At 36.2% G+C, this 19,079-nt stretch overlaps 1 protein-coding gene across 2 annotated transcripts in view; it reads left to right on the top strand.

Moving 5' to 3' along the window:
• The first annotated feature begins 17,594 nt into the window (after positions 1-17,594).
• LOC106708409 (visual system homeobox 2) overlaps positions 17,595-19,079 on the top strand; it is a 77,979-nt gene continuing 76,494 nt past the window's right edge. For both annotated transcript variants that reach the window (XM_045680932.1, XM_045680933.1), the window contains exon 1: positions 17,595-18,176. In XM_045680932.1, the coding sequence (XP_045536888.1) occupies positions 17,879-18,176 (298 nt within the window). In that variant the 5' untranslated portion in view covers positions 17,595-17,878. The remainder of the gene's footprint in view (positions 18,177-19,079) is intronic.

Genomic DNA, 19,079 nt, shown 5'->3' with positions numbered 1-19,079 from the left:
TTCCTTCACTAATTAATAGAAAGGAACTTCGTTCCATCCGGGTGTCCCAACACACCTCTCAAGTTTTTTTATTATTTAATATTTGTACATTGTAATATGTATTTACACATTAGTAACAACAGATGTTATGGTTGGGGAAACACACATTGTAATAATACCAAAGAGACTTAAATATATTATTAAATATAGAGCGGACATAAAGAGTAATTTCCTTTAAATATTTTAATTATATTGCACATAGTGGTGAGTGGTGAGTGGTGAGTGGGCATGTTATTAGGAGGGAAGAATCGCATGTTGCAAAGAGAACGTTAAGTATGAGTGTGGAGGGGTAGGCCTAGGAAGAGATGGATGGATTGCGTGAAAGATGACATGATAAGAAGGGGGTGACAATGTAGATGACGTCAGACAGATTCAGTTGGAGGACGGAAACCTGGTGCACCGACCCTACGTAGATGGGACAAGGAGACGATGATTATGATGATAGTGGTGAGTACAGCTATCTGTCACAAGTGTCTAGTTTGACAACAACTGAAACTGTACCAGCGGTACATCTTTTGAGAGTAAGTTTTGGTCGTAATTCCCAGACTGATATAAATATATATATTTTAAATGTCACATTATAAGAAATTCATTCTTTTCTTACAAATTTCTGTACAATTTTTATGTGTAAATCGGAGTGGCGACATCTATAATGTATTTAACATTAATTAAGTTTAACAGTAAGTTTAACATTAATTAAGTTTTTAATTTTTCTCTTCATTACATCTTAAGATATTTTGAATTCGATATCAAATTCCAATTTAAGACAAAATACGTAATTTCATTTCTCTGATGCTGTTCGTTTTTCAAAATTATATTAAAGTTTTTATAAAAATAGATAATGTGGTAAATTGTAATATTTGTAAAACGTTTCTAGAGATACCTTCTAACAAATATACAATCATACATTTAAACATTCACATTTATAAAAAAGGTTAACGGTAAAGTAAATCATACTGGGTTAAATAATTACAGCTGGTATTGAAATCTTCTGATGCTCTAACTCTAAATGTAACAAGTTGTTGTTCACATTCTAACTTCACACTCTGTGATATGTTATAAAAATAATAATTTAATTTAAATATTAATAATGTCCAATGTCATAAGTTTCGAACTATTTACAAGGCGGAGATGAAACTTATTTTGATGACCATTAGGTATATGAAAAATGACGGTTAATTATGTGTTCTTATTCAGTTTATTTTCTCTGAAAAATACGATCAAGGAATAAATACCACGAGCCGACGGCATTTTGTGTCTCGTGGTCGTGGCGGATGGATAGCGGCATTTTCCAAGAAGTCTGTCTGCTTTTCCTTTAGTTTATTCCTGAATTAGAATGTATGGGGCATATGTCACGAGGGTAAAAAGGTTGTAATGAACAACCTGTTATCTAATTTTAAAAGCAAGTTTTCCACCTTTAAGTAAAAGTTCAACAAGTTACCTACACAATTTATACAAAACGTTGTACACATCATTTATAATGTAAAAATAAAATACAAAAGTGAAAGCTCTTACTTCAATTATATTTTGTGATTATATGTTATCAGATAAAATACGTGGACTTTACATTTTTTCATTGTTTCGTTTAAAATTTGAGTATGAAAAGCGGAAAAGAGATTTCTTCTGTTAATAAGTTAGAAAATGAAAATAAATCCGAAGGGATGTCATAAGATAAATAATTCCGTTCGCCGTATGGTTTATTAACCGTATCAGCATACATTAAACAAATAAAAAATGTTTATGCTATGACTCATTGCGGTGTCACGACCGCTGATTGTTGCACTGAAATCCCGATTGGACGTGTGTGTGTTGATTACATCTCATAGAGACGCGTTGCGACGACTGTGGCGACGTCGCACGGCCAATTGTGAGCTCGGCCTTTAATTGGCGCGCCGCTTAAGTGGTAATTTTTAAAAAGCAACCGCACCAATGGCGGCGGCTGCGTGTGATTGGCTGCGCCAGACGCATAGCCGCATGGCCGCGCCGGGCCATTGTTTCTGGCGGCGCTGGCCGCATGGCCGCCAACTCTATTGTCTTTACCCCGCTGCATGGCCCAAATGGCTATGCCCTGTGACCCCAGCCTGTATGCTGGAGTGGCCCTGGCCGCATGGCTTCGTGGCGTCATAGTCGTACATCGCGGCCTGTAGTGACGCGAATCTCTCTGCACTGTTTTACTCATAGTATGTCATAAATTAGTGACGTTTTGGTTATGTGCATTCAGTAAGAAGTGATAGTGTTGAGTGGTTAAATAAATGGCTTTTTATCCCAAGCCTGTGTGAAATGGAGATTTGGTCGAGACAGAAGCCCGTACCGTATTGTAACGGCAGCAGTTAAGAACAAGTTGCCAGTTAAATGTATAACGGTCACATAACTTCAGATATTTCTTTTGGTTTCAAATTTGAATTTATATTTACACTAGCTGTCGCCCGCAACTCCGTCCACGCGGTGTTTAAAAAAACATAACAAATAGCGTATGTGTCTGGAAGACTATGATTTACATCTACATATGCCAAATTTCTTAGAGATCCGTCGAGCTGTTCTGGAGATACCTTCAAACAAACATCTATTCATCCGTCCAAACATTCGCATTTATAGTAATATCGCATAATATTAGTAAGATTTTGTCGTTTTATCTTTTTATTTACTTTTCTTCAATGATTTACTTTGTGCGTGTAGGCGGGAACACGGCCACAAGCAACAAAACTGTTTTAACAACACACTGGCTAAAAAAATATCTGACAGTCGAAAACATTTAATACTCTAATAATAACAAACAGGTAAACAGTCACTTTAATTTCATATTTGACGTTCCTTTTTTTCATTTTTTTTATATCATAAGGTGGCAAACGAGCAAACGGCCACCTGGATTCGCTGCAATAGCGAGGCGACCGTTGTCCATAGATATCCGCAAATGCAGATGCGTTGCCTACCAATAATCAACGGAGAAGGGGACGCACAGAAAGAGGATATTTCTCCTTCCTATGCGTCCCCTCTTCCGCCAAATCCACTTCCCCTTCCCATCCTTTCCTATTAAGAAAAGGATGGTAAGGGAAAGAGGACTAAAATTAGGCCTCCGGCACCACACTCATCAGACGAAACGCGGAATTTCTTCCACTTCACGCCTGTCTTCTGTGTGGTCTGCACCGGTCAACTCGGCCAATTCGTGCACCCAACAAATATTGTTGTTGCGGGATCTACCACTGTTAAATAATTGTGGTATATAATAAGTGGTAATAAAGTGGTATATAATTTATCAAACAATGTTTTAATTATGCAAGATTCTGAAGTGTACTAAAAACAACTACAAAATAAAACATAGAACAAACATATTTGCTGCGACTTGAAATATTTTAATAGTAATGCAACTTGTACTTGGCCGCACTTCAATGTTTTGTACAAAGGGGGTGGGATGATAGTGGAAAATGCATTCAAAAGTACCATAAAAAACAATCTCAAACAAAATGCACTAAAAAGAAACAAAATAATGACATGAAAACTTCTTTCTTTCTTTCTTCTCTCTTTCAAAAACCCTCTAAACTCTAAAGAAAGTTCTCTTCTTTCTTGTAACATGTCTATATTGTATAATTATTGTTATTTCGCAGTCGGTGTCGGCCGAAGTAAATATAATATTATACATTTTATATTTGAGATGTATGAGACATACTTACGTTTATGTCCCTACTTAGGCCGAAACCGACTCCTGTCTTCTAGTTGTTTAAAAAAAAAAACAAAAAAATGGGACCCACCTGCAAGCACTTCCTTTCGATTAAAATATTTTTCATCAAAATCGGACCACCAGGGGCGGAGTTTCGCGGTAACACACATAAAAAAAAAAAAAATACAGTCGAATTGATAACCTCCTTCTTTTTGAAGTCGGCTAAAAATTATGGTGCAGAGTGAGCATCATTGAACGGCCGTCTTATATACTCGTACTTACCAACGCTATTTGAATGACATTTATGTACATAGAGCTGTACATAATACAGAGGTAAATATTGAAAGGATTACCGAGGTAATGTTACAATTTTTTCTGTTGCTTCTTTTTCTACTTATGCGCTAAGTGATTTAAGAAAATACTTATAACTTAACGTAAAAAAAAAAAGATAATTCTGACTTACACGTGAGGTTGGTAAACAAACTAACTTGTACGACTTTGATCAAATTTAACTTAGAAGTATTATATGTGATAAAAATATAAAACTATTGCATACAAAAAGTATGTGAATACATATTTTGAATCAGGTTTTTTATATAGGATATTTTACAAGGTTTGAAAATGTATATGGTCCCATGAGGAAAAGAAAATTATGAACTTCTCCAGTTTTTCGGTTCGGTTTTTCTCAAAGACAACGAAATGCACAATCAATACCGTTATTTACTTAATACTAGCTGTCGCCCGCGACTCCGTTCTCGTGGAATTAAAAAAAAAAACTTAATACCTAGCTTATGTTCTTCCAGACTATGTTCTACATCTGTGCCAAATTTCGTCAAAATCCGTTGAGCCGATCCGGAGATAACTTCAAACAAAAATCCATCTAAACATTCGCATTTATATTATGAAATATATTTGCATAAAAGTTCAGTTATAAGTATATAGGTATTGCAGAAATAAACTACAGAATTGCCGGCTATACTTTTACATAGTTTGTAAACATTGAAGTATAGTTAATATTATTATTAACTTCATAAAAATATAGCAAAATTATTTGTCTGTATTTAAATATTTTTGAAAGTTGTATAACAATTATGTTATGTCATTTATAACATTTATTTTAGTATTTTAATATATTTTTAAAAATTAAAAAAAATCACTAAATTACTGATGATTTACTATTGCAAGGAAGAAGCATCATTATGTTTTTTTAATGATAATTTTTTAAGAATAAGGCTTGGTAGTTAAGATGTTTATGTCCGGTGTTAAAGTAATTTCATATATAAGTTACAGGCGAAATCAATAAACGATATCTTTGCTTATCTGCGGTTCTTTTTTAATAAACATAGCTTTTACCTGCGACTCCGTCCGAGCGGAATAAAAAATAGAAAACGGGGTAAAAATTATCCTATGACCGTTTCCTGGTTCTAAGCTACCTGCCCACCAATTTTCAGTCAAATCGATTCAGCCGTTCTTGAGTTATAAATAGTGTAACTAACATCACTTTCTTTTATATATATAGATATCAATCCATCCGTTTCAAAATTTTACGATCTAAAGATCGCAAAAGCAATCTATATACATGATATAGATATTGTTAGGAAGGCGATCGAACATTATTCTACTTCGTTTCATACAAAGTAATACAAATATCTTACGGTTCAAATATTGATTTCGGCTGGATCGAATCGACTCCTTAAAAATGGCTACAACACTTACGTATTTACATACATATACATATACCTATATAAATTATGTGAGAGCGGCTTAAGTAAAACAAAAATAATTATTTCTTAGGTATATAATTACACGTCATGGAGAAGGTGCGTAGTACTGTAGCGTCTATAAATGTGTACACCGTCATCATTTCAATGCACGCGGGGGGGGGGGGGTGAGGAGCGGGAGGGGGGAGGGGAGCGGGCGAGGTGGCAGCCCTGCGCGGGGGCGCGGCCTCGTTAGCGCTAGGGCTGCCACCAAACACACGCCGGACATTACCTGACCGATAGTTCAAGATTTTTTTAAATTCTAGTTATTAATACTAATAAATCGTTGATGGAGTCTGGGATCGCGGTTGTGTCTCAATTTACTAAATAATGACAGACCGAACAATATTACAATTGATGCTATTGCAGTGAGCTAAAAAAACAACTTTTATAGCAAAGTATAGTTTTAACGTTATTTTTTCTTCTTCTTATATTTGTTGTGAAAATAGCGAGTGTGCGATAATTTAATAAAAGAAAAGTTCAACTTCCTCAATGTACTGAGCATGCATACACTACATTTGATGACGAGTCACGATGTTTAATATTATTGTTGTGTCTTATGATGCATGTCATCTCATTAATCATCATTCGTACATAACTGAAACGTGTCCTCAAAGCAGAGTGAGTACGTCAGCAAAGCAAAGCGCATCTTCTAGTTAATGGGAAAGTGAATCAAGTCGCGGCGTCTTAGTGCCGAGTGAGCGTATCATGGAGCTCCTGCCAGTCCGCCCGGCGTGCCCGCCGGCCCGCCAGCCCGCCCGGCGACACGGCGGCCCGCCCGGGCCCCAGCTCATCGCATTAGGCGCGCCATCCGAGCTAACCGTCTTAGCCACAAAGCGACATGGAGCCGCCGCAAAATGCCTATAACTGAGTTTCCTCGACGTCACAGGTTGCATGGAGGTGCAGCGACGCGCAATTATGCACCCTCGGGGGTTAGCGCGAACGAGGGGGGGTGTAGGGGGTGCGTTGGGGGCCGCGAGCGGTGGCGCGGGAGCCGGGCTGGAGGGTGCGGGGGGGCGAGGCGCGATACTTAATAAAAGAGTAGTGTTGCGCGAACTTGTGGCTGCCCTGACTCGCGCCGCATAGGGCTGCCAAGAAAAAGACAATTTTTAATTAAGGTACAATCAATCACAATACCATTTTTAATATATTTCGATAATATATTTGTAGTCTAATAGATATCTAAAACATAACATACGACATTATTCTATAATTACTCTTTCAAAAAAGTTAAAAACTAGTGGCAGTAAGTAATTGAAATTAGGTGGTTCCGTTCGTTGTCAGCATTTTTAAAAAATATCTGCTACTTTACAAAAAGCTACGTCTCTATTAAAACTTTAAAAATATTTGAGCACAGGACATTGTCATTAAATTTAACAGTTTTAAAACACAATTAATTGGAAAGAAGATTGTAAAGGCACTCAGAAAGCGAGCATGTGTGTGGCAGCCCTGTGCGTCGGTGGTCCACGCGGGTGTCACGCGGTGTCACACGGGTGTCACGGTGGGCGCACTCATCCCACTCCGCTAAGTGGAAATCAATCTTCCAATACTACAGGTTTCATGTCATATCATTAAAAACAGACGCAGTACTCAAATGTAATTATTATTTTTAATAAAAGTGCCTTTCGTAATTTCGTCTTACGTTAATGTCTTCGTAAAAGTGTAAATTCTCAGCTTTTGGATAATTTTGTAAACAGCTTAATTAAAGATTCAGCTTTAGGTAACTTAAGCAAGGTTTTTGGTCTGATGAAGCTGTATGTTTTTTCAAGATGCGTTTGCACGGATGTCCATTTCATTATGATTACCTGTAGCCTGAATGAGTGAATGAGTGAACCGATTGTAGAGAGTGATTTATCATTCCATTCATTTTTATTACTTCTCGGAATGAAAAGTACAGACTTATTAATTTTTCTAAATTAGGTAATAACTAGTTATTACGATATCTTTGTTTTTGATTTGTTGACCCTTCGATCTGATGCACATCCTGGACACATCTGAAATGTTTCACATGAAAGTTTCTGCGAAGAATTTTTTCCATTTTGAAATCGAAAAGTTATTACAAATAGTTTAAATTAAATTCTGATTAAAATCAATAAGATATGAAATCCTTTATTTACAATTCTCTTATAAAGTAAATTGATAAAATACCTTTTTTAGAAGGTTTATAAATAATTAGTTTTCACAATCAGTTTTGACTCACCAAGCACTATTACGATTATATTACGATTTACGATATTACGATTATAAAAATTTACTGTGTAGTTGATATATATTGTTAGCTATTTTACCTCTGTATCTGTGAAATCGTAAATAAATTTTTTAATACACATTTTTATATAAATATTTATCTAGTTTGTATTTCAATAGAGAATGTAAAAATGATGAAAGCAGAGAAAATTTATAGGTATACTGTTGTTTGATGATACATTGATAAATGGACTAATTATAAAAAAGCTCATTTATAACATTCTTAGATACGTTAATTAATTGATTGTAAAAGGTTTGTATTTTTAATTAACTGCGATGGTAGAAATGTCGAATGACTTTCAAAACTCAACAATCCTCAATTGTATATGGAATATAATTCACAATTAATTTAAATACATTCTAAGCAACGGCTATGATTTTTTGTTGTGAAATTAATTAAAAATTTTACCAAAATCTAAGACAATTCCATATTACAGCCATCAACAATCTCTCACGGTCGATGCTAGAAAGTTTGGTAAATATTGTTGCAAAATAGTAAGCTAATTGTAGCACAACACAACTTTTTTGAATTGTTGATTGCAGCCATTTGTTAAAAGAATATTTTTAGTATATTCTTAATGTGGCTCATGCTAGTGTGTAGTGTTTGCGAGAGAAAGAGGTGTCGCGAGGCTCAGGAGAGATGTTGTAGAGACAAAAGGCTCTCCGGGCCTGATTAGTATCGAGAGGTCGCCGCCGGCAGCACTCTCTCCACTCCGCCTCTACCTCGACAGCCTAAATAGGCATCTAGGTACTTCATACTACACTTAGGCTTATAACACAGTGTTCATTGTTCTTTACTCTCACTTTAAACTTTTTGAACCAAACTCTCGGATATAGTATGATGGTAATTTCGCCGACATAGGATATTTCATTGCTTATCAGATTTTGTTCTAAAATAACAGGTAACATTAATAAAAAAATGTATAAGTTTCTTGCCATTTCATGTATTGTTTTTAACACTCGAAAGAAAATTATAGGTTGATTTTAGTTAATAAATCAAAAATAAGTTAATTGTATAGAGAAAACTTTTAAAATTATTAAAATGGTGCTATTTATTATACTTTTTAACAGCAAATACTTATTTGAAGAAAATTTATTCTCTGTTTAGCTAATTATAAGTTTGTTTCTGATAACGTTAATCAAGTTAATTATTATTGTTTGCAATTTTTTATATTATTATTAATTAGGTACTAATCTCTTTCAAAATGTATTGAAATCCATACATACATAAGTTCTTACTTGTTCAGTAAAAATGATGGATTTATTAACAGTTCCGCACAGGTCCGCAGAAGTAGATCACTGCTGCACGAATGGCCGCTCGACCAACGAAATATCACGACCATACAGAAGACAACTGTATTAATTCGTACATAATTCCGCGTTACGTCCGAAGCCAAATTTAAGTCCCCTTCCCTTTCCCACTGTTTTATTATAAGGAAACGATGGGAACGGGAAGTGTATTTAACAGGAGAGAGAAATATCCTCTTTTAGTGCGTCATATTGTTTGTTGATTAAAAGTAGGCAACGCATCTATAGTTGCGGATGTTTTGAGGCACCGGTGACTGCTATTTTAGCGAATTGACATAGCTGCTTGCGCCTTTGCCGCCTTATAAAAATGCATTTAAAACATTTTATTTTATTAATAAAATTGTAATTTGCGAGTTGTATTTTATATTATGACACATAATTTAATTTCACCATTCTAGAAATGAGAAGCAATCAGTTTCTTTTTTTTAATTCCTCTGAACATTATTTATCTGACGTAGATTTTAACTATCATTAAAAATAACAAAAAAAGAGAGAATAAGAGTTAGTTTAACCAGTCGAGCGCCATCTCCCGTGTGAAATTGGTAACTTTTTCAAAATACGTTATGTTTTTTTTGGTGTCTATACATTTTAAAATTATAAAGTTTGTAGTTCTGTTAAGTTGATGATACATAATATAGGATACCTTCTGTTAAGTTGATGATAAATTAGATAGGATACCAAATGATTGATTGACAATCGCGGACGTCGTCTCGACTCGAGCACAACACTTTTTAGCCGACTTCAAAAAGAAGGAGGTTATCAATTCGACTGTATTTTTTTTTTTTTTTTTTTTTTTTATGTGTGTTACCGCGAAACTCGGCCCCTGGTGGTCCGATTTTGATAAAAATTATTTTAATCGAAAGGAAGTGCTTGCAGGTGGGTCCCATTTTTTTGTTTTTTTTTTTAAATAACTAGAAGACTAGTAGATTTTGAATATAGCTTCAAAATTTGTTGCGGAAATTAGGGACATTTTTGCTTTCAGCGCTTACGTAGGCTAAACTATAGGACCTACATAAAAATTATGTTTGGCGAATTGTAGCTGTTTAAATGTGCTAATTAAAAGTCCGCGATAGCATATATCTATATTTTATAGTTTTCTCACAATAACCACTTTTTTTCTTTAGAAACATTAATTAAATTCATGTCCTATTTCCGACGCTATTATTCAAGTTCAGTATTAACCCTTATGTAAATAAATATGTTCATTATCAAGAGAATTTAATGTACATTATATTTGCAATTGAAACTATATCATTCTGTCTAATAGTTTAGGAGATATCGTAAGAATAAAATTACGCGGAAACGAAAAATGCTACATCGCGTTACAATGAATAGCACAAATTTGCTTTCTGGGCTTACGTAGGTCAAACTATATGACCTACATTAAAATGATGTATCGAGTAATTATAGATCCTTAAATTTGCTAAATAAAAGTCTCAGGTGGCATATATCTATCATCTATGGATGTCTCACAAAAACCATGTTATTATGAACAAACTTCGATTAAATTGCACACGAAAAACAGCGTCGTAAGCTTACGGCGCTATTATATTATATTCGATATGAATCCTTATCCAAATAAATATGTTTGATGGCTAGAGTATTAAATGCAGATTACATTAGCCTTTAAACTATGTAATTCTGATCAATAGTTTGGAAGATATTAAATTATTAAAAACTACGCGCATTCGAAAAATGCTACTGCGGCGCGCGGCTGGACAAAATTAAAGGCACGCTACGATGTATTAGTTCGTTAATTTTCAATTTGTATACCGATTTTGATAATTATTTCATTGTTTAAAGGATAAGTGGTTATCTGGTGTATTCTAAATTAGTTTTTGAATTGAAGTACACACATATTAAATAGGAAAGTCCTTTTCTTTATTTGTCTTATTTATGTCCTTATACGTATTAAGGAAATTTGTAATTAAACTTCAAATTCACTAAAAATTGAGAAATAAAACAAACATTTTAAGAAAAAAAAATAGCCGACTTCAAAACAAAAAAAAACTATCTCCAACAAAATGCGCTCAAAAGTAACTTAAAAAAAACAATTTCAAACAAAATGCACTCAAAAGTAACGTAAAAAAACAATTTCAAAAAAAAGGCACTCGAAAGTAACGTAAAAAAACAATTTCAAACAAAATTCACTCAAAAGTAACATAAAAAAATAAATTTCAAACAAAATGCATTCAAAAGTACCATAAAAAACAATCTCAAACAAAATACACTAAAAAGAAACAAAATAATGTCATGAAAACTTCTTTCTTTCTTTCTTCTCTCTTTCAAAAACCCTCTAAACTCTAAAGAAAGTTCTCTTCTTTCTTGTAACATGTCTATATTGTATAATTATTGTTATTTTGGAGTCGGTTTCGGCCTAAGTAGGGACATAAACGTAAGTATGTCTAATACATCTCAAATATAAAATGTCACCTATTTACTTCGGCCGACACCGACTGCGAAATAACAATAATTATACAATATAGACATGTTACAAGAAAGAAGAGAACTTTCTTTAGAGTTTAGAGGGTTTTTGAAAGAGAGAAGAAAGAAAGAAAGAAGTTTTCATGACATTATTTTGTTTCTTTTTAGTGTATTTTGTTTGAGATTGTTTTTTATGGTACTTTTGAATGCATTTTGTTTGAAATTTATTTTTTTATGTTACTTTTGAGTGAATTTTGTTTGAAATTGTTTTTTTACGTTACTTTCGAGTGCCTTTTTTTTGAAATTGTTTTTTTACGTTACTTTTGAGTGCATTTTGTTTGAAATTGTTTTTTTTAAGTTACTTTTGAGCGCATTTTGTTGGAGATAGTTTTTTTTTGTTTTGAAGTCGGCTATTTTTGTAAACATTTTAAAGTTACAGATTATTGATGTTTGCTATTGAAGCGAAACCATTGTATTTTTTGAAGAATATTAAGTCAACAAATGATCGACAAATTTGACATAGAATTAGAGAAGAAATGCGTTATTTTTTTTTACAAAATATTTTTTTTGAATATTATTTGTGTACGATTTAACAAATCATCGATCACTAGTAAAAATAACTACACCTACAAAAATATAGTGCAATCAGTAATTGTAACTGTTAACATTAAACAATAGTAATTTAGTAAAACCTGAGCTTAATAAAGTGCAGTGGAAACTTTAAGTGTTTACAATGCACTTAGTGAAAAGTGGCCGAGCTATGATCACTTACAAAGCAGTCGCACAGGTATTGTTGCAACTTGTTGCACCACACGTGTGTTGTCTACACTGACAACACAACTCCACCTTGACATCTATTAAATAATAAACATACAACATATTAATATCGCATTTTAGACATGAACGAAAATGAAAAAACAAAATGCTTAAACAAAAATTACAAAACTTGAATTATGGCTCAGCTCATTTAACTAGCGATCGCCCGCGACTTCTTCGGCACAGAAAAAAAAGTAGTCTATGATATGCTTGCGTGCATCAGCTACCTTCCCGTTAAAGTCCCTTCAAAATCTGTCCAGCTGTTCCATAGGTTACCCGGAAGAAACGTGACCTTGCGAAGAGACATACAGACACACAGACGAAATCAAAAAAAAAATGGTTTTCCGTTATCAGCTAAGAATTTATTTTTTTGATATTACATACAGAAACTGCAATTTTATTATTATGTAAATGTATTGATATGAAATTAATAATATTTCTTCCCGTTAAAATGAGAAGTAAAGCTTAAAATTAATCATTTCAGTTCATTATTTTTACATATACATAGGTAGGTATACCTATATAATCCATGTATCTGGCAAAAGTTAGGCGCTTCAGCGACAGTTACGTGACTATACAATACAAGTAGATTTCGTTAGTAAAATTGCGTTAAATTCCTTAATAAACTTTAAATAATTTAAATTAAGTTAAGTGAGTAAATAACCGAATTTAAAAATTTCAAACTCGCTTCCTATCTCTATAATTATCCCTTTTTTCTTGGTTATGTTTTGTACGATTGATATGCTTGATTTATTTATGTATTTAATTATTGTTTTGCTGAAATCCGTGTTTATTGTAATTTTTAGATTGTAAACAATTAAAATGGCTGCTGTAATCGCTACGAGAAGCAACTCTATTTTAGATTAAACACATAGGTATTACTTTGCTACGTTTAACTATAGTGTTCAAATATTGGAACAAATATTATTTTTTAAAATATAAGGCCTAGCCACTAAGTGTTACAGGAAAAATTCCAAAACATTTAGCTGTAGAAGGAAACGCATCCGCCTACAGCCATTTTTGATCGAAACAATCTCATTATGTTACATTGTTACGATGTTTATAACAACTAAACAAATCAGATCTGTGTGATATACATTTGTATGTAGCCCTGTCTAGTTCAATACAACTGGTTCAGCTTTGCTATCTTCAATCTACATGTTACTTGAAATCAACTTAACGCCTTAGTGTATAATTTTGCATAGAATCTTTTCACGACTGCCACGTACCGATAGGACTGCAGCTTTTCATTGACTAAAAGAGTTGCGGCGGCCATAGCTGAGTGCAAACAACCATTTTCATGCATCGAAAGAAAAAGAAAACCCCACGTCTCCTCCTCCCCCGGAACTACCGAACCCGATACGAGGCTTTTGTACCCAATGGTGGTGGGTACGAGTACAGGTGTTGTTGGAGCAGGTCCGCAGGCTGTGGGGGCGGGGGCGGGGGCGCGGGGCCAGCATTGTCCAGCGCGGTTCACACGCCGCCCCGCGAGGTGTCGCGTTACTCTTGATTGTGCGCACTCGGACGCGCACGGTCACACGCACTTTTTGCGTGCTCTGCCTCTCCCCCGCACACCGCAGCCGCGCCTCCGACAACACAGAGGCTCGTATTTCTCATTTTTCAACTGCCCTCGCGTTTGTCTTCGACATCATTGTGCTTTTTGCGCCTCTCTGTCGGGTTTGAATCTCACAACAAATGGTGTGAAGCCTCCGTGACAGCAACGCGATAATGTTTTGACACGATGTAAGTTAACACCAGGACGAATAACGAACTATCAAAGAAATTCCTAATATATACCTATATGAATTATATTTTTTTTCTAAAATCCTTATCGACTTAGGCCTTTTCAATTTGGATGAAATAAAGCTAACAGATTTCATTAATATATTTATTAATGTTAATATATTTGTTCATGAACGTTATTATTGTTATATAAGGTGTTTCAACAAGCACGGGTCGATGTTGAAATTGAATAAAACAAGATGTGTTTGAGATATTAACCATATTTATTTTTTATTTGAAATGCCCATTTATGCCAATATGGATGGAATATGACATCGTTCAAATGTCCGCCGCAGCTTCGCATGGTGGCACGAATCCGAGATGTCCAATTTTTAATGACTCTGCTGCATAGATCCGGCTGAATCTGAGCGATGGCCTGCGTTATGTTGGCTTTCAGGGCAAAGGTCGATTGTGGCTTATTGGTATAGACCTGCGACTTTAGAAAACCCCACAAAAAAAGAAAATTGCAAAAAGCTCGAGCTTGCATACTAAAAATGGTTAATTTCATTAGGTACCTAGTTGTGGAGGCGGCTTATATTTTGTTTTTAAATTTTATATAGATTAGTTAATTTCGATATTATGTATTTATAATTATCTAAATTTTAATTTACTTCAAAATTTTCCTTAAAGTCATTATTTGTAAGATTTTCCTACAAAAGTGTAACTAAAAAAAAAAGAAATACATGCCTTAGTCCTTATCTAAGTGCAGTTGATAATAATTTCTAGGTAGATTCATTCAAAAGAGAAAAATGTAAAATTTCAGTGAAATTGTGAAAATACTAGTTTGTAAACTAATCGGTTGGCGACATTCATTAGGTACTTCTACACACATAAACCTACTCTTTGATAATGAAAACAAAATGTAGATAAGAAAAAATCCTTCTTTATTTAATTTTGTCGTAAACAAGATCAATGATGTCTGAAACACATGTAAATACTGAGAAAAAGACAAGGAAATTTTGCATTATAAAAAGTTTTCCCATTTTTATACGAGTACTAGCTGTCGCCCACGACTCCGTCCGCGCGCAGTTAAAAAAAATATGAAAAATAGATGTTGGCCGATTCTCAGACCTACTGAATATGCTAACAAAATTTCATGAGAATCGGTCAAGCCGTTTCAGAGGAGTACGGTGACGAAAACTGTGACACGAGAATTTTATATATTAGACTAGCTTTTACCCGCGACTCCGTCCGCGCGGAATTAAAAATAGAAAACGGGGTAAAAATTATCCTATGTCCGTTTCCTGGTTCTAAACTACCTGCCCACCAATTTTCAGTCAAATCGATTCAGCCGTTCATGAGTTATAAATGGTGTAACTAACACGACTTTCTTTTATATATATATAGATGTATGTTCGGTAGGTATATATGTATTTAACGTTAAGATTTCACACGCGTTTCTTACAAGATAAAATAAATAGAATTGTTTAATAATATTTTACAAGTTGTTTTCCCTAGCGCGGAATTAAAAAAAACTTAATAAGTAGGCTATACGTTCTTCCAGACTACGTTCTAAATCTGTGGCAAATTTCATTGAGATCCATTGAGCCTTTACGAAGATCTGCCGGCAACGCATCTACGATTCCTCTGGTGTTGCGTCGATGAACACCTTGGTGTTCCCGCTGCTCGTTTGCCCCCTTCTCTTATAAAAAAAGATATCTCCAAACAAACATCCGTCCATCCATCGAAATATTGGCATTTAGGTATAATATTAGAATGATTTATTTTGGCAATAAAGAGCAGCAGACACATTTATTTTTTCCATTTAATGAAAAACTAATTCGAAAATTTTCATATTAAATTATCATGAAAACGTCCAAATTCTGCATAATCATTATAATTATTTTTAACATGAAGTTTTGCAAGTCAGTGTCAGGTGTCGAGTCACTCACATAGCCTTTAGTTTTATTAAGAGGGATCCAAACAAAGCAATACAACCTGTAATGTTGATTTATTAATTGCCATGTTATTGAATCACTAAAATAGAATCCTAAATCATATAAAGCATGAGACACATAAAAAGAGACATAAAGACATAAGATTTTTATAGATATATGAAGAAAGAATGGCGAGAATACATATGCAAGACAAATGGAGCAGTAGTTTGCTTGTTGTACTGGCGCAATGTCTATACATTTTAAAGTTAAACTAACGTTTCTGTTACTTGCAAGATGTGTACACAAACCAGTTCACGAGACAGTACCTACTTACGTATCAGCTTTTTGCAATGAACAGGATGAGAAGAGAAAAGATTGGATTACGGATAAGGGAAATTTTTTAAGCGAGTAGTTATGAAATGCAACAAAAAGATGTACACGGTTATAGTAACTCTATAAGAATGCTGAGAAAAACAACTTGCACGCATGTTTACATAAGCCGGTATCGTAGCCCCCCGCCACCCCTCTCTCATGTTGCAAACCAATAACTGACACAAGATCAATGTTCTTTCATGCTAGTTAGAGAATGCCAGTAAGCATACAAAGTTGGGAGGTACCTAGCTGACAAGTGCAAATAACTTGTATGTAAGTTAAAGCTACAGGCTTGTGTATTCCCGCCTTAAGTCAATAGAGTTCGTTAACAGCTGGCAGTAACTTTGTGAAATTTACTGCTAATGTTTAAAAAATTATAGTAGGCCTATAACTACCTGATTCTACATTTTTAAAATGCAAAGAAAAAGGCGAAAGCATCCCATCGCTTTACTACAAACAGAATTGTTACATCTGAATAATTTAAATTTTGAGTTGTAATTCATATTTATTTAATTATTAAGCGTTATTTATAGGTAAGTTTATAGGAATAAGGAGACCGTTGATTGTAACAATAGTTCTGAAAAAATAAATATTAATCACATCAAATAAAATGCAGGAAAATAAAAAAAACAATATTCATTTAATGGAGCCTCGCTTTATGATGGACGGAATATTCATATCCCACCGTAAATAAAATGTTAAACTATTGACTTATTTGAAACTGTAACCACTGCGGGGTGCTGCGGGGTGCTGCGGGGCGGCGCGCGGGGGCTCGGGGGTGAGCTGTAGGAACCACAGCAGTAACAAACACATTTTCTAATATTAACTTTTATTTATTTGGTAAGGAAAGTGCGGCGGCTGACATTTATGTATCATTATGTTCTTGTAATTTTGTGTACGATTAAGGTATTCTTAGAGCGCGGCACTTCACATTTTAAGTACTGATTTAAATAAAGTTGCAGCCGGGGAGGGGAGGGGAGGAGGCGGGGGACGCGGGTCCGACCGCGCTAAGTTAATCAACTTTAAGCGAACCCTCGCCCAAGTGGACGAGTGTCAACCCTAATCTGTGGCAAGAGAGTTTCATTCAGAATGGCGGCGCGGGTGCGGGGCGGCACCGGGGCAAAAATCTGGCCAATACAGTGCGGTAACAAAATATCCGTATTGGCTATTAGCGAGGCCCCGCCCGCCGGCGCGACAAACGTCGCAAGTGCCCGTCGGCGCTCGGCGGTTGCGCCCTTACCGCGCTGCGCACCGCCCGCTGTCGGCCCGCCGCGCCCGTTGCCGGCCCGCCCGCTCCACACGCGCTCCAGACGCCGCGGTGAGCGCTCGCGTCGCACACAAACGCACCGCACGCACGATACACAACTCGCGCGACACCCGGTACACCTCCAGCTAACATAACAGCGGTCTAGGCGAAGACCCCGCCCGCACTTACATTTGGTCATTAAACGCCTGTGATAGAACTTTAGTGATATCTTAGTACGTACCGGAAGGTTGTGCCGTCGGGATAGTAGAGTGCAGGGGAGATCGCTGGAGAAGGCGACAGTAATGTAAAGGTCCGGCTGCGTAGAGTCGGTCGGCAGTCGACAGCGCGAACGATGCAGGCGATGAGTGCGAGCGCGGGTGCGCCGCAGCGCTCGCCCTTCGCCATCCAGGAGCTGCTGGGCCTGTCGGAGGGCCGTGAAGCCCGGGAAGGCCGCGAGGAGCGCGAGCGGGAGCGCTACGAGGGCGAGGCGGCGGCGGCGGTATCACGGTACGCGCGAGGACCTTTCGCGCCGCAGTTCCCGCTGCCGGCGTCGGTAGCCAGCCGCGTTGCCTATGCCGCCGCCTTCAACGCACAGGCAGCGGTGGCCGCCGCCTTCCTGCCCGGTCCGCCCATGCTGCACGCGCCGCCCGGTAAGTCCAACCTCAACCTAGTTCTTGCAACACTCTGTGGTGCCTCGCCATCGAACCACTCAACACCTGACTCCATCCGTCTACTCCGGAAAATTCCAATAAGATAAAGCACAAGAGAAAACTGTGGAAGTTAGCGCGGCGGCAAGGTATGCGCGCGCGAATCAGGACAAAAGACCTGGCGATCTTTGTGCCGTAATTAGCGCGCGTGAGGGATGGGGGGACGCTTTATGCACGTTAAGATCGGGTTACTGCCGGCGCGGCACAAAGCGCTCACGGCTCGCAGGCTGGCGCGCTCCGCCGGCGCGGCCTGGCACACTCACACTCGCTGGGAACATGCATTAGTACGTAATGAAACTAAGACCGAGATGCACGGCTTAAAGTTTATAAAAAATAATATTTAGCTGTGAGCATTTAGTTCTCGTTGTTGAAAATTTGCCTCATCAGGCAGTAGGCATATCAGATGTAATATGCTTACACAGAGTTTGCTTACTTGTTTTAAACTTTGCTGCTAAGTTTTACATATGACACATACTTTGTTGTTTATGTAGTTCTACATTGATTACAACTTATATAGGTATACAATTACTTTATCTCAGTAGCTTCAGTGTAATGTATGTAGCTTATGGACATAATATCTTATAAACATTTTCGTGAGAAGCTTTTACATGATGTATATTACAGATATATCTGTCCACTAGTCTGTTAGTTTGGAATATGTTTACAAGATTGTGAATGAATATAAAATGTTCATAAACAGAAACGTATCGCATAAATTTAAAACATTATTGTTAAACTAAGTTACTTGATAGTTGAAAAATAATATAAAATAAGATAGTAGAGTGTAAAATAGATCGCTGTGTGTTGGGTGTTTGAACTTTTTATTTTTAAATGCAGACAAAGCTG

Source organism: Papilio machaon, chromosome 14 (assembly GCF_912999745.1).
Source record: "Papilio machaon chromosome 14, ilPapMach1.1, whole genome shotgun sequence".
Lineage (NCBI taxonomy): Eukaryota > Metazoa > Arthropoda > Insecta > Lepidoptera > Papilionidae > Papilio > Papilio machaon.
This window is presented reverse-complemented; position numbering and strand designations above follow the sequence as displayed.